The sequence below is a fragment of the Tiliqua scincoides genome, chromosome 8 (assembly GCF_035046505.1).
Source record: "Tiliqua scincoides isolate rTilSci1 chromosome 8, rTilSci1.hap2, whole genome shotgun sequence".
Classification (NCBI taxonomy): Eukaryota; Metazoa; Chordata; class Lepidosauria; order Squamata; family Scincidae; genus Tiliqua; species Tiliqua scincoides.
Window position 1 is genome coordinate 58484644 of NC_089828.1, and position 14247 is coordinate 58498890.

Here is a 14247-nt window from a genome sequence, read left to right on the forward strand (position 1 = left end):
GACAGACGTGTCTGCAACCATTTGTGGTCCTGAGTGTTACGTGACTTACGTTTTAAGAGAGATCTGCCCAATTCAGGAAGGTGCATCAATGTATTCTTATTAGTTACAATGGCTAAATGAAACCTCCATGTCCAGAGGCAGTCTCTCTCTGGAAATCAGATGCTGAGAGCCAACGGCAAGGGAGAGGATTGTGGCCTCCTTGGCCTGCTTGTGGGCTCTCTGGAAGCATCTGGCTGGCCACAGCTTAAAATGAGCCGCTCCTGATCCCATCCAAATTGAGCCTGGATCAGGTCACTTTAGGTGAGGTCATTTGAAAGCCAGCCTGGGGGAAGCCTGCCCTGCTCTTGCAAGATGTGGCAATTGCTTGCGGTGCACTATTAGTCCTTGTGCGCAGGCTGAAATTGAGGGACAGAAGCTTTTCCCCACCAAGAGGTGCAGTGTGGAGAGGAGTTGCACTTATACCCCCGCCCAGTGCGCAGCTGTGTGAAGCAGAGAGCCGGTGTCTGTGAAAAGGTGACCATCTCTAGTTCACTGGTTAAGCAAAGACAACATCATCGTCGTTGTGTCCCATCCCCCCCCCAGCACACTAGTCCTCATGATCTTGCCTGTGCTCAGGGCTGGGCTGGGGATCCCTGGCGCAGTTTCTGTGTGGTGACCCAGGAGGCCATGCTCGATGAAGGCCCGGCTATAGTGCAGCTTCTCACACTTTTTGCAAAACATGATCTCGCATTCTGGACACATTTTGCCGGATGATTTTTTTCTCTCCAAGCGGCAACAAACCGGCTCCTGCAGAGACCTGTTCCTTGGGGGGGAAAGGAAGGTGTGCTGTGAGAATGAGGAAGGACTGGAAAGGGTGTAGCATGGGCTGCTTTTAGTCACCAACATGAGTAATTAACTTGCGGGCACAGAATACAAATTGCCAGCTGGTGATACGTCCGGCTCAGTTTGGATTCCGAATGGAATCCACTTTTTTCTTCCAAATTTTTCCCTCCATCTTCTTCCAATAGTTCCTGGAAAACTTGTCATGTGTCATGTTCCACATCCACATCTAAGCCTGGCCTTTATTTCCAGGGATGATTGTTTTGGGGAAAGGGGGGGGAGTTTGAAATCCAAGCAGTTCCATGCCACGGCTGATGGTGGACACTCCACTTTGTGGGGTGCAATCAGTGGTTATGTGCAACCAGTGAGAACCAGGAAAGGACACTTGGAGAACAGGCACAAGCTGAGCCAAAGAGAGATTGCTCACCACTACTTAGGTTAGAGGAAGAAAAGATGGGGTGGAACTGGGGCTTTCTGGAATGCTGAGCAATGAAAAAAAAGTGGCAACTATTTTCCTTCTTCTCTCGTGTTACCAGCACTGTGAACATTGTCATCAATCATAAGTGTTGTTTTGCAGGAGGTTCAGGAATTGACAGTTCATAATTCCCAATTGTAGGATTTAGTGATTTTATTTTTTTTAAGTGCAGTACTTTTTGAGCTTTCAGATCCTGCTTTGATAGATGTTTTTGGTTTGTTTTCTGAAATTTTTGCCTTATGTGATTCTATGTACTCGTTGACCTTTGAGTCGTATGTCTCCCTCATAAATAAATCGAACCTGATAGAAAACAACCAATGAACTATTAGTACATTTTTTGAAACGGATTTATACTCCCCCTTGCTTTGGGAATTCAAGGTGGCTCACAACCAAAACTAAATGGGCAAGACAATTAGGCAAAGTGAAATTCCAGTGGAAATTCTGAAGTCTTCCAGCCGCATATCCAGTTAATGCAAAATGTCATGCTCATTCTACTCTCAACCTCAGTTTTCCGTCTGTAAAATGGGAAGCGCAGAGTGAACTTTCCCACCCTCCCCGCCCCAAAAGGGGTATGCTTGGTTTTAATCTTGGCTGCTACCTTTCTCCTAGCCAGGTCAGGCCAGAGAGGAGGGGGAACGGCAGCCACCCCCACAGCCAGTTGTCCGGCTTCTGTGTTTGCTCCATGCTCGAGGTCCGAGGGCAGAGTGAAGAGGAGATGCTGGGGTCCTCTGCAGTGGGCTCCAGCTCGTTCTCTGCTGCTTCTGGCTCCTGAGATGGTTTCTCCTCCACTTTTCCCGCTTCCTGTTCTTTTCTGCTCTGAGACATGAGAAATGAATTGGGGTGGACTCTTTGACTAGACTTCACAGGACAATCTCCCAGAATGCTCTGCTTTGTCTGGGTAAGTGGCGGCAAACCGACCCAGGCCACTGTGACATCAAATGGATTCTTCAGACAGAAGCAGTGCCAACCGTCAGCTGGCGCAGAGTTTGTCATTTCTGAAAGCAAACAGGTCAGAGTCATTTAAGCCTGCCCTTCGCCCTGCGGTCAAGGAGCTGGTTGACATCATTGACGGATGAATTGCACTTTGCGCATGCTCAGAGCTGTTCTTGATTGTTGCAAAATACATTCTGGATCTTGCCCTTAAAAATAGGACCTAATCTTAGCCCTGGAGACTTGTGTGAAGAGAAGTCTTGATGAATGTAGGTCTGCTCCCTACCTAATGGATTTGGTTGCCAAGGGATGTGATGAGGGTCACCGCGTAGCACTGAGCGAATAGCTAACAGACAGAAACTCAGACCAGACTTTGTCCTCAGATATATGTTTATTGCTTTTTGCAGGTTAAATGGATAAATGTGGTTTTGCTATTGTGCTAAACTGCACCCCCCCCCAAAAAAAAATTAGGTGTAACCTCTTGTTAGTAGCATTGATTTATAATATTGAGAATGAACCTACTGAGAGGTAAACCTAAGCCTGTTGTATCTTTTGAGTAAAGTCCAAAACAAGGGTGTTTGCCAGTTAAGGTGTTCTTTCTCAGGAATTTCCAACAACTAGAATGTTCTGTTTTTGTCCAGCCCCCAGGTGTACACATCTGATCTCTGTTGCATCTATGCAGTGATGGACAGAAATGGCTTAAGAAGCTTCCCACTCACTTTCTTGCACTGCTCAATGTTGAGCAGAGGAACAAGTGTCGCTCCCTCCAGAGAAGGGAGAACTGATATCTGATCTAGCAGCTTAATGGGGAGTGTTTTGTAGAGAGCTCCTGTCGCCAAGGAGAAGAGAGCTGGAGTTGAAAGAGGAAACACAACAAACCATCAAACAGGCCTGCAAGGAGATGTCCTCGTTTTCCCGGGTTTTGCACGAGAACCTCAGAAAATCCTCGGATTGTGCGTGCAGAAAAATGGAAGGAGATCTGAAGTGCATGGCTTATGGGAATGTTAAAGTTCCCTGATGACGCATGGAGTGCAGGCAGGCAAGACAGAGGTTCCAACCCCTTGCAGGAATTTCAGCAGGCGAAAAGGCCAGGCCCTGTCAAATAGCTGCCAGCCTGGGTGAAAGCTGAGGGCAAAACAGGTCATCCTGAGATGAGGCTGCCCTTGAGAGGGTCTCTCAGAAGAAGCTTCAGTCTCTCTGTCATCCTGTTGGAGGATCCCAGCACGACATGCCAGCCATGGGGCCAAACACCTCCAGGTCTTCTCCAATCATGCAGGGGCTGATGGACCATGGAAGGATGAGAAAGTGAAGTTTTTCATTCCATGTTTAACTCAAGTGTGAACCTTTTGGTATCGTAGATAGTTGGGAGCTGCTCAAGGGATGGGTTGATCTGTTTCCAGCTGGAATTTAGAAGACAACTCAATCATTCTGTGGCTCAGTCTGAGACTGGGTACGCTCTTTCTTCCTCTCCTGCAAAAGGGGTTCTCCTCCAGGAAAATGTCAGGGATCCAGGGGGCAACCATGAAAAGCATCCGTCCGTACAAGTCAAGCGAGCAGTACCTCTACGCGATGAAGGAGGACTTGGCAGAGTGGCTCAAGGAGCTCTATGACTTGGAAGTGGACGTGGGGTCCTTCTTAGAGGTGCTGGAGACTGGCATCTGGCTCTGTCGCCATGCCAATAACATCACTCAGCTGGCCAGGGAATTCAGGCAGCGGTACCCAAGTTTGGTCCACAAGCTCCAGCTGCCCACCTGTGGGACGACATGGAACGAGTTGGCTCAGCCAGGAACCTTCCAAGCCCGCGATAATGTCTCCAATTTCATTCAGTGGTGCCGGAAGGAGATGGATATTCAAGGTACGAACCTGGGAAGTGGGTCTGTGGTGAGGCAGAATTGCCAGATGTGATTGATTGATTGATTGATTGATTGATTGAGCAAGGCCTGAATCTTCTTTTGCTCTCTTGCCAAATTCTTTATGTCTTGCTTTCTCTACCTGCTGAAATTCTGATCAGTTTTCCCCATTGTCCTGAAACTTTTGGGAGTGAATTTGGTCAACAAGTCCTTCCCCACTGGCTGTTGACTTTATTTTAATGTGTGACGAACCCCACCCAGGAGGCTTGTGGGTTTAGCAGCCAATCTTCAATTCTATTCTTTTTTTTTTCCTCCAGACAGTTGAAGGTGGTATCCCAGGAAGGGGTGGTTGGGTCACAACTCTTGTCTGTTATAGAGAGAACTCTATAACAGATGGCATTTGTCTATCTATAGCTGTAAAGACAGATTAGTGTTGGTTGAAATGAGAGGTTGTGGGATTCTCCAACTGTGTGTCCTATCTGATGAGTGAATGCCACATCTTCTGATTCCTGATGTTCACTGCAGGGTTCTTGCCATCGGTTCCTTATATTGTCAAAATACATTACTGATGCTCTTCTGGCTATCTTTCTAGCCAGCTCTCTCAGAGAGAGAGAGAGAGAGAGAGAGACTCAAACTCTCTGGTCTGTTCCAGAAGTTCTGATGTTTGAGACGGAGGACCTGGTCTTGCGCAAGAATGAGAAAAACTTTGTCTTGTGCCTCCTGGAGGTGGCGCGGCGAGCCTCCCGCTTTGGCATGAGTGCCCCCACTTTGATCCAAATGGAAGAGGAAATCGAGGACGAGATCCGCGAGGAACTAAATCTGCCTCCCAAGGAAACGCCGCTCCGTAAACCCCAGAGGAAGCCTTGCAGCTTCAAGAACCTGGACCAGATGGTAAAGGAGCCCTCTGGGTTGGCTTATTAAGGGTTCGCTTTGAAGGTGGGGTTGCATGTTAGTTGCACACTGCGTGCAAGGTCACCAGACAGGGAGGTCTTGTAGAGGTGACGGTCCTCCTTCACACATCATTCATTGACAGAACTCGAACATGGTGCTGGGGGGGGGGGCTCTGATGATTGCTCTCTTAGTTGGCTTTAAAAGAGGCTTAGATAACTTGGAAGTAGAGAAAAGGGTATTTATCAACCAGCTTGATAGCTAAAAAATTGGGCCTCCATGTTCAAAGGAAGTATATCTGTGAATACAAGTTGGTGGCAGGAGGCAAAGCAGGGCAGAGTCTGCCTGTCTATTTCCCAGACACATCTAATCAGCCACAGTGGGCTCCAGGTTGTGGCACCAGATGGACTTGGGGCCCGATCCAAGTATTGCTCTATGACTTCCTGTCTATGGCTGGTTGCAATAAGCCTGCTCTTTGGCCCCAGAACGTTGTACGTTGAGGCACGTTTAATTGTCTCATTAATCCACATACCTGGGAGGGAGTGAGCCTTGTGGAGTTCAGTGGGGCTGAATTCTGAGCAGGCTGCCCTGCACTTGCATTCCATGAATGCCCCTTGAACTGTCTAGGAAAGCTCTGCTTGCTCCCCACGCAGGTCCAGTGCTTGGTCAGCCGCTGCACCTGCCCCGTCCAGTTCTCCATGGTCAAAGTCTCGGAGGGGAAGTACCGTGTGGGCGACTCCAGCACCCTCATTTTTGTCCGGGTGAGTGTGCGAGAGACAAGTGTCGCTCCTGCGCGTGCAGCGTTGGCCTTGGCTGAGCGCCAGCCTCCTTTGGGGTGTCCCAGGCAGCAGCACATTATCTCGGATGCACAGAGCCCCACAGAGGCTCTCTCCCCTCCCCCCTTCTTCAAATACCACCTTTCTGCAGCTCTGAGAGTTGCATCAGCCATTTGCGCCAACAGCTTTCAGTAGACGGAATTACTGTGTGAAGCGTTAATCCAGTGTTGAGTGAACGGCACACCATAAATGTCTCTGTGAATAAAACTATTGTGTACACTTGAGAAGACTCCAGCAGGATCAGGGCAGAGGTCTTGAGAGCCACGTTCAGATTCCACCAGGGCACACCAGCGGAGCATGAAGGCGACAGCCCCTCTTGGATGTTTTTCCTCCAATTGCCCCGAACATGGAGGTTCTACCTTGTGATCATGCTCAATACTCAGTGGTGGACCCAAGGGCAGCCCAAGACTTCCTGACGGAGGTGACATGTCAAAGGCTGCACCCTTCCCCGATGATGTGCCAGCCTCTGCCCCTCCCACTCCCCCGTGTTCCAGCTCAGCACTTTCCCCCACCATTTTTCCTCTTCATCTCTGCCCCTCTTCCAATCCAGGGAGTGAACAACGAAGAAGGGTCAGTGGGGACAAGTAGGCAGACAGAGATGAGTGCCCCCCCACCAGTCTGCTGCTGCCTGAGGCAGCTGCTTCAGTTGGCTTCCTGGATGGACCAGCCCTGAATAGACCTCACTCCCTGCCAATGCCCTTTTGAAACCAGCCAAGCCAGCATCCAGCGCCACAGGCTGTGGCAGGGAATGATCTAGAACTTCGGTCATAGAAAGAGGCCGTATCCCATTTCAACTCGTTTTAAGCCGGTGGTCGGAAAAGCGTGTCTTTCACACACGCGTGTCTTACTTGCTCCAGATCCTGAGGAAGCACGTGATGGTGCGTGTCGGCGGCGGTTGGGACACCCTGCAGCACTACCTGGACAAGCATGACCCCTGCCGCTGTACCTCGCTGTGTAAGTCTCCTTGTGCCTGTTCATTAACGTCAGGCCGAATCCACACCTTTTGCTATTAGCTTCCCAAATCTCTTCCAAGATCCCTTGCATTAAACTCATTTAACCTGCCTTTCCTCCAGTGGGGTGCCAGGTTGCACTCCTGCCCAGGCTGCAAAAGAGGATGACTTCTGTGTCTCTGCTCTGGCCTGGCCACCCACCCGACCGCTCTTTGGGGTGGGTGATTCTTCTGGTGCTCTGCAACAGGTGTGATGGGGTTGCCAGGGCCCCACTGTATTGGCCATTGCCTGCCCTCTGAGGAAGTTTGCTGCTGCATCTCTGTGTGAGTACTGGCCCTGTTCAGGAGTCATGTCTAGAACTGTGATGCATGAAGGAGTACAAGAGGTGAGCACCTCCAAGGGCAGTTCGTGCTTCCTGTTATGGTTGGTTGGCAACCTTCAGTCTTGAAAGACCCTGGTATAAGCCTACAGCACCTGGTATTCCCAGGCGGTCTCCCATCCAAGTACTAACCAGGCCTGACCCTGCTTAGCTTCCAAGATCAGACGAGATTGGGCATGTGCAGGGTAACATGGACGCTTCTGAAATTGTCCTCCTCCACATACCTAATTCCAAAATTTGGGCAGGGGCAGCTTGCAGTTCAGCTTGCTGAACTGAATGTTTCACTTCTTTCATGTCTCTTCCCCCCCCCATATACTGTGTACATCTTACTAAAGCGCATTGATGAAACATTGCAGAAAAACACGCTTGAAGGTTCAGTCAAGTCTCTTGTGTAGCTGTTGCAGAGCCGCTGATATCCAGTAGAGGTCAGGCCAGTTCCACAGAAGATTCCAAAAGTCACCCTTTGAGTACAGTTTAACTCAGTTTGTCTGTATACTGTACTTCAGAGCAGTGCTATAGCTAGAGGGGGTGCAAAGCACTAAGTCTTGAAGGGAGCCTCACCGCAGTGTGAAAGGGGCCTCTCCCCCTCCCCTTCGGAGCCATTCCGGACAGGGGAGCAAAACAGAAGCGGAGGCAGGGAGGTAAACAAAAATGTCCTGCCATAAGGAGACGAGCCCCTTGCCAGCGACCACTGTTCCAAGCAAGACTGCACTTCATTTGGGGGGGGGGGGGAGGTTAAGAAACAAAGATGAATGGTGACAGATGGGGAGTTCAGAAAACCAAGCTCCAAATTCCTCTCTGTTGGTGACAGGACCATTGCACCCCGGACAACTGTGTCTTGGTCAAATGTGTTGGACATTGTATTCGAAATGGAAATATATTGGACTTTTTCATCTGTCCTTTCTGCATCCTGGACATTTCTGTCCCAATATGTATATATTTACATTAGATGTATTTTTTATTTTTAAAACGTTAACGTAGGATTAGGGCTGGGATAAGAGGCTTAAGATATATAACATGGGGTTTGTTGCCCAGTTATAGTGGATTGCAAATGGCCGGGGCACAAAAAACCCAGATGTGGATGTCCGCATGACCGGGATGCATTCGACTTGGGTACAATTGTCCAGGATACGAATGCCCTAGTGTTCCATTAGCGTTCATCCCCTTAATTCCTGTGTGCATTTGTTTTGGCATGGACAGAAGTGGATTCGAGCAGCTGGGTTGCAATCTTCTCCCAGCTGTGTGTATGGCACCAACAGAGTTCCTTCTCCTTCGTTTCTGCAGCTCACAAACAGGCCTCGAAGCTGGCCAGTTCTCAGAGGACGCCAGTTCAGCACGAGATCACGGCTTGCTTAACCCCCAGGATCGACAACTCCAACAAGCCCCAGCCTGCCTTGATCGTGAGCAGGTCCCAAAGCCCGCCACCCCCAGTGGAGTGGAAGTCCTACACGCCCCTCAGTCTGGGACCTGGTAGGACAGTTCCAACATCTTTGCCCCCAAGTGATGGCAGGACTGGAGGTGGCAGCAGTCGGAGATGTTCGGGTCTTCAGAGCTCCCAGGATCCCCGAAGGACTCCTTCAAGCAGGTAATAGAAGAGTAACCAGTTTGGAGATGGGCCAGGTGTGGTTCCCAAAAAGCTTGTTTTATAGCCTATTTGTCTCACTCCTGGCTAAATTAAGCTTGGGTCTCAGGGGAAGCTGGTATGATAGAATAGGTACGTGCCTGAGCTGTGAGCTAGATTTCCACTTTTCCCCTTGGTACAGGAGTTCAAAGCCATGTGGTTTCACAGCAGGTACATTAGAATGAGGGCTTAACCAGGCACTGGTGGAAGTTTCGAGGCTGGGTTCTGTGGAACTGGGATTCAGATAAATTCATTCTGGCTGGTTCTGTCAGCCCTGATAGACCATTTAAAGTAAACAGAGTCTCCATGTTCAGGGCGGCAAGTCTCTATCTAATGCTGGAAACACACAAGTGAGGACTGTTTTGCCTTCCCACTCCACTTTGGGGCTTCCTGGAGGCATCTGCTTGGTCAAGTGTTGGTCACAGGACCACAGGACACAATAAGTTGGGTGAATTCATGGCACATAGTAGCTGTTAACAATTAGAGTTAGAAATGGAGCTTCCATGTTCAGGAGCAGTGCACTTATCTCATTACAAGATGTTGGGGGCATCCACTAAAATTGAATGTTGGGAGAGTTAGGACAGACAAAAGAAAACATTTCTTTACTCAGCGTGTGATTGGTCTGTGGAACTCCTTGCCACAGGATGTGGTGATGGCGACTGGCCTGGACGCCTTTAAAAGGGGATTGGACAAGTTTCTGGAGGAAAAATCCATTACAGGTTACAGGCCATGATGTGTATGTGCAACCTCCTGATTTTAGAAATGGGCTGTGTCAGAATGCCAGATGCAAGGGAGGGCACCAGAATGCAGATCCTTTGCTGTCTTGTGTGTTCCTTGTGGCATTTGGTGGGCCGCTGTGAGATACAGGAAGCTGGACTAGATGGGCCTATGGCCTGCTCCAGTGGGACTGTTCTTAAGTTCTTATAACAAAGATGCTCTGTCCCCTTTATACCCTGCTTGCGAGCTTCCTAGATCTACCTTGACTGTCCACTGTTGGAAACAAGACATTGGACTGGATGGCCACTTGGTCTGACCTAGCAGGGTTCTTCTGAACATCTTTCCAGAAAGCAACCTTAACTGAAGTTGCCTCAGTAGTCCACCGTTTGTTGCACTCTGTGTCAAGGTTCAGATTGTGCAGCAAACTCTGCAGGAGGTTGGTGATGAGGGAGGCTGCGCCTTTGAGGAAAGATCCATGGCTCTGTGGCAGCACTCTTGCTTGGAACTCAAATGCTTGTGCTATTTCCAAGTCAAAGGGTCTCAGGTAGCAGAACTGGAAAGGCCTGAGTGGCTGGTGAGCTGCAAGAGAACAGCTGCCAGTCAAGAGCTGAATGGACTGATTCCGTCAAAGGCCATTTTCTGGGCAGACCAACTAAGGCCCACCTGCCCACTCACCTCCACTGATCCCCCTCCTCCACCACCTGCTGGATTTGTAAAGAAGGGGGAACAGGACAGAAGAGGGAGGGGAGGGGAGTATCTCTGACTGTCTGCTTCTCCACACTTCTGTTTTATTCTGGGCTGGCCCTGTTTGTGAGTTCTCTGCTGTGTACCTAACGAGTCTTTCCCACTTTTGGTGTCTTTTCTCATGCAGGGTAAGAGAACGCCCAGTCACTCCTTCCCGGTGGGCGCCAGCTGCTGAAGAAAGGTCTGGACCCCAGGCAACCAACTCCATGCAGGGCAGACGAGAGACCTGCTCCTCCCAGCATAACGGAAATGTGGAGAATGGTCCGTGTGACTTGAAAGCTCTTCCAGTTCCCCAGCATGGAAGGACGACGGTCACAATTCAGGCAGTGGTGACTCCTTCAAAAGAACAGACAGTGAGGCTGGCACTCCAAAAGGGCGGAGCCCATCAGCTGCCCAGAAGCACCCAGAAAGAAGGGAGGAGCTCCCAGCCCACCCGCTCATCCAGCCCGGCCCAGCACTTTGGGCCACCTGGCTCCCAGAAGGCTGCCAAGGCTCCAGTTGGCAGCTCAACAATGCCACAGGAAAGGGGGGTTACTGAGCGAGCTTGGAGGAGGGGGGACCCCCTAGCTAAGCTGTCGTCCTCAGTGAAACACACTCATCAGGGCCACAGAGAGAACCACAGTGCTCAGATCCTGGGCAAAGTTGACCCAACGTCTTGCAGGCCCCAGACCCCTTGTCAGAGGGTAGACCAAGGAGAAGTCCATCTGAGCAATGGCAGTTTTCATTTGGCCAAAGACCTGGCTTCCTTGCCAAGAGGGCGAGTGCTCCAAGGTGAGATGGGCCCTTGTGAGGAGCGGAACAGTCCTTGTGAGGTCTTAAGAGGCAAAGAGGGTCATGGCAAACCCACCGTGCATAAGGAGCGTGTTTACACCCCACTGCCGATTAACCCAGCTGAGGAACAAGCTCTGTATCAAAGTCTGGAAGACGAGATTTTGTCCAATATCAAGGAGCTGGAGGCTGACAACAATCATCTTCCCAGCACAGAGAACCAGGCGGGAGATCTGGAAACTGAGAAGGGTGCTGCTTCCATTGGTTGTAATGGTCTGAGACTATTGATCCCTGGCCTGTCTTCTCTTCAGAGTAGCCACCAAAAGGCTGTTTATGGTGACAGAGTGCCTCGGAGTGGAGTCTACGTACCAGAGAGTGTGGTGAGGTGGCCGTCTGCAGGACTGCACTACGACAGCGTCATCCAAGAGCTCTCCCAAACCCTCCATCAGGAATGTGGGGGGATGGAGAGACACTGGACACCACCGAGTTCAGCTCTGGTGAATGGAAACCAGGCTGAAAAGAAGGTTCTGGAGAGAGAAGGTTTGGAGGAGGAGTGTGTCAGCACCAAATCAGAAGGAGCTGCGTCTTCACACCCAAACCAAGGAGGACACATGGAAATCCACAGCTATGGGGTTGCTCCTCAGAAGACGCCAAGCACAGCTGCTAATTCTCCAGAGAGTGCCAGCATTCAAGAAGATGCAAAACCACCCCTGAGTAAACCAAGGAGATCTCTGAAGAAGCCGGAGCGCGTGCCGTCAATCTACAAGCTGAAACTGCGCCCCAAGATCCGGCCGCGTAGAGACAACAGGCCTGAGAAAAGGCCTTCCAAGATCCCCACGCCGGTGTCCTACAGACTTGCCCAAAGAGCATCTGGTGGCAAAGGTCAAGCCAAGGCCCACAACTCCAAACGCCGGGCTCAGAGCTGTACCGCGGGTTTGCGACAAAACAAAACCGGGCATGTGGGGGGTGAGGAAGAGGTGACGGTTTCTGAGTGTAGCACGTCCTCCACGCAAGGCGGGAATTCTGGGGAGAAAACGGCTACCGCAGAGGGCAAGACGGAGCTTATAGATGATGAGGAAGCCTGGGTATGACGTATTCAAATGATGGCTTCCTTCTTCCTCTACAACAGCCATGCTATGCAAAAGGCTCTCTGAAGAACTTGATCATTCACTCGGATTCTCTGCTCGGTTTTGGAAGGGAAATGATCAGGGATTCCAAAGAATATTATGGAAGCATTTTGGGATTCACTTAGCAGACTCTTAAATCCAGAGATCCAGTGATCAAGCAAGCAACTCATTTGCATAAGGTCTACCAAACATTTTATACCCAATTAATTAACAGTTTTCTCTTTTAAAGGCAACTGTTTCTCGCCGTGGTGGTGTCAAACTTAGTTAGCTTGAACTTGACTTTCTGCTGCTGAACTTTTCTCTTAAGACTCTGTTTGGAAAGTTCTGATTTTAATGCTTTGTTGTGCCTTTGTCGGGTGTCTTCCTCAGAGGTCTGTGTCTGCCGAGGGACCCTGTAGCTTCAATGAGTTAACTTGTTTGTTTCATTCCACTTTGACATATTCAGGAAGACTTGCAAAATGTCATCTCTCGTACAATTGTAGGGGAAATCTGAGAACCTGACATAGGACCAGTGGTGTAGCTAGAGGGGGTGCAAAGCACTAAATTTTGCAGGTACCTGAATGCACCGTGCAACCGCCCCTCCCCTGCCCTTCAGAACCATTCTGGAACGCCTCCGTTTAACTCCTCCTGCCCAGAATGGCTCTGAAGGGGAGGGGGGGTTCAGGCATCTGCAGAATTTAGTGCTTTTCACCCCCTCTAGCTACGCCACAGCATAGGACCCATGTCTTTCCCAGGAAACTTGTTGTGGCGGCTGTATCAAATATCCTTGTACGGAAATAGCATGCCACTGTCGTGCAGATCAACGGCAGGTGAGGGCTATTATCCTCCTGCTTGTTGGCTTCCCGGTGGGCCCCTGTGGGGAAACAGGATGCTGGGCTAGATAGGCCTTTGGCCTGATCCAACAAAGCTCTTTGAATGTTATTATTATGAACCATGATCATTAGGAATGGAACCCTCATGTCCAGAAGCAGTCTACCTCTCCAATCCAAATTCTGGAAGCTTATAACTAGCGAGGGCTGCTGTTGCCTTTATGCGCAGCTTGTGAGTTTCTTGGTTGGTGATTGTGGCGGATAGGAGGCTAAACTAGAGGAAGTGATCCTGCTGGGCTCAGACAACACTTTTCTGGTGTTGCAGCACTTCTGGAATCCAGCAAATCTCATAAGTCACCAGGCCTGAAGGAAAAAAGATCGCCATGTACTGAGCCCCTTTCTCCAGCCTTTGCCACCAATGGCCTCAAAACCCGACTGTGGGACCAATTAATGAGGTCTGTGTTGATATGCTGTATTATATTCTGAAAGATAAAAAACAGTCTTTTCTGCTCCCCTGAGTTTCTAAATAGTAAGCAAAAGCCAATCCGGGCTGGCTTTTTGCTTCTAGCCATGAGGACTATAGGCTTGCAGGCTGTTTCAAAAATGAAAGCTCAACATAAGAAGATTCCCGCAGGATCAGGCCCATCTAGTCCAGCTTCCTGGATCTCACAGGATTCTCAGGATTCCATGGAAGTGACCATATCTCCTCTCTACATGTGCCTCCACTGATCCCAATCACTTGTCCATACAAAAACTTTCCAAGCAGGAAGACTTGAGTTTCTTGGCCTTTGCCTTGGGCCATATTTGGACAAAACAGACTTTCTGGGAAGAACAGGTGCTGAACCAAACTCAGAACCAAAAACTAGATTGGGCAGATTCCCCCCCCCCCCATTGAATAGGGACTATTCAGCCCAGAATCTCCTGGTTACCTGCAGTCAGTACTGAGCCACTAAGCCCAAGAAAGCCATAACCAGTTCAAAGTGCAACTCAGTAATCCAACTGTGTGACTCGCATTTGATTTTCCTGTTTTTAAAAATTCTGTGTTTTGCCTCTAAAAATCTTTTTTTTAAAAATCAGCCATTTAAAAACCATCAGCCATAATAAATATTCTTTTTTTTTTTCCCAAGTTTCGTAGATAGCACTGTGTGTGTGTTTTGCAATGCAATTCTAAAGAATCTGATCGGATTCTGCCTGGAATGTGTGTAAACCAGTGGCATAGGTAGAGAGGGTGCAAAGTACTAAGTTTGCAGGTGCCTGAATGTGCCATACAAGTGTCCCTCCCCTTCTGAGCTGCAAGGGGTCAGCAAGGGAAGAAGAGACCCCTCTGTTTGGAT

General features: G+C 49.6%; 1 protein-coding gene and 1 pseudogene across 1 annotated transcript; one reads left to right on the top strand and one right to left on the bottom strand.

Annotated features, from left to right (window-relative positions):
* The first annotated feature begins 3745 nt into the window (after positions 1 to 3745).
* GAS2L2 (growth arrest specific 2 like 2) lies at positions 3746 to 12068 on the top strand. The gene is made up of 6 exons (XM_066636479.1): positions 3746 to 4079; positions 4727 to 4965; positions 5616 to 5723; positions 6656 to 6752; positions 8412 to 8712; positions 10337 to 12068. The coding sequence occupies exons 1-6, from the start codon at positions 3746 to 3748 to the stop codon at positions 12066 to 12068; spliced, it is 2811 nt and encodes a 936-aa protein (XP_066492576.1).
* LOC136659572 (5S ribosomal RNA) lies at positions 7211 to 7329 on the bottom strand (annotated as a pseudogene).
* Positions 12069 to 14247: the final 2179 nt, after the last annotated feature.

Bases quoted from the DNA above. Each gene is read 5' to 3' on its own strand.
- GAS2L2 (XM_066636479.1), top strand. From the start codon at position 3,746: ATGAAAAGCATCCGTCCGTACAAGTCAAGCGAGCAGTACCTCTACGCG. The intron at 4,080-4,726 runs GTACGAACCTGG...GGTCTGTTCCAG, and splicing joins GAAGGAGATGGATATTCAAG to AAGTTCTGATGTTTGAGACG. The intron at 6,753-8,411 runs GTAAGTCTCCTT...TCGTTTCTGCAG, and splicing joins CTGCCGCTGTACCTCGCTGT to CTCACAAACAGGCCTCGAAG.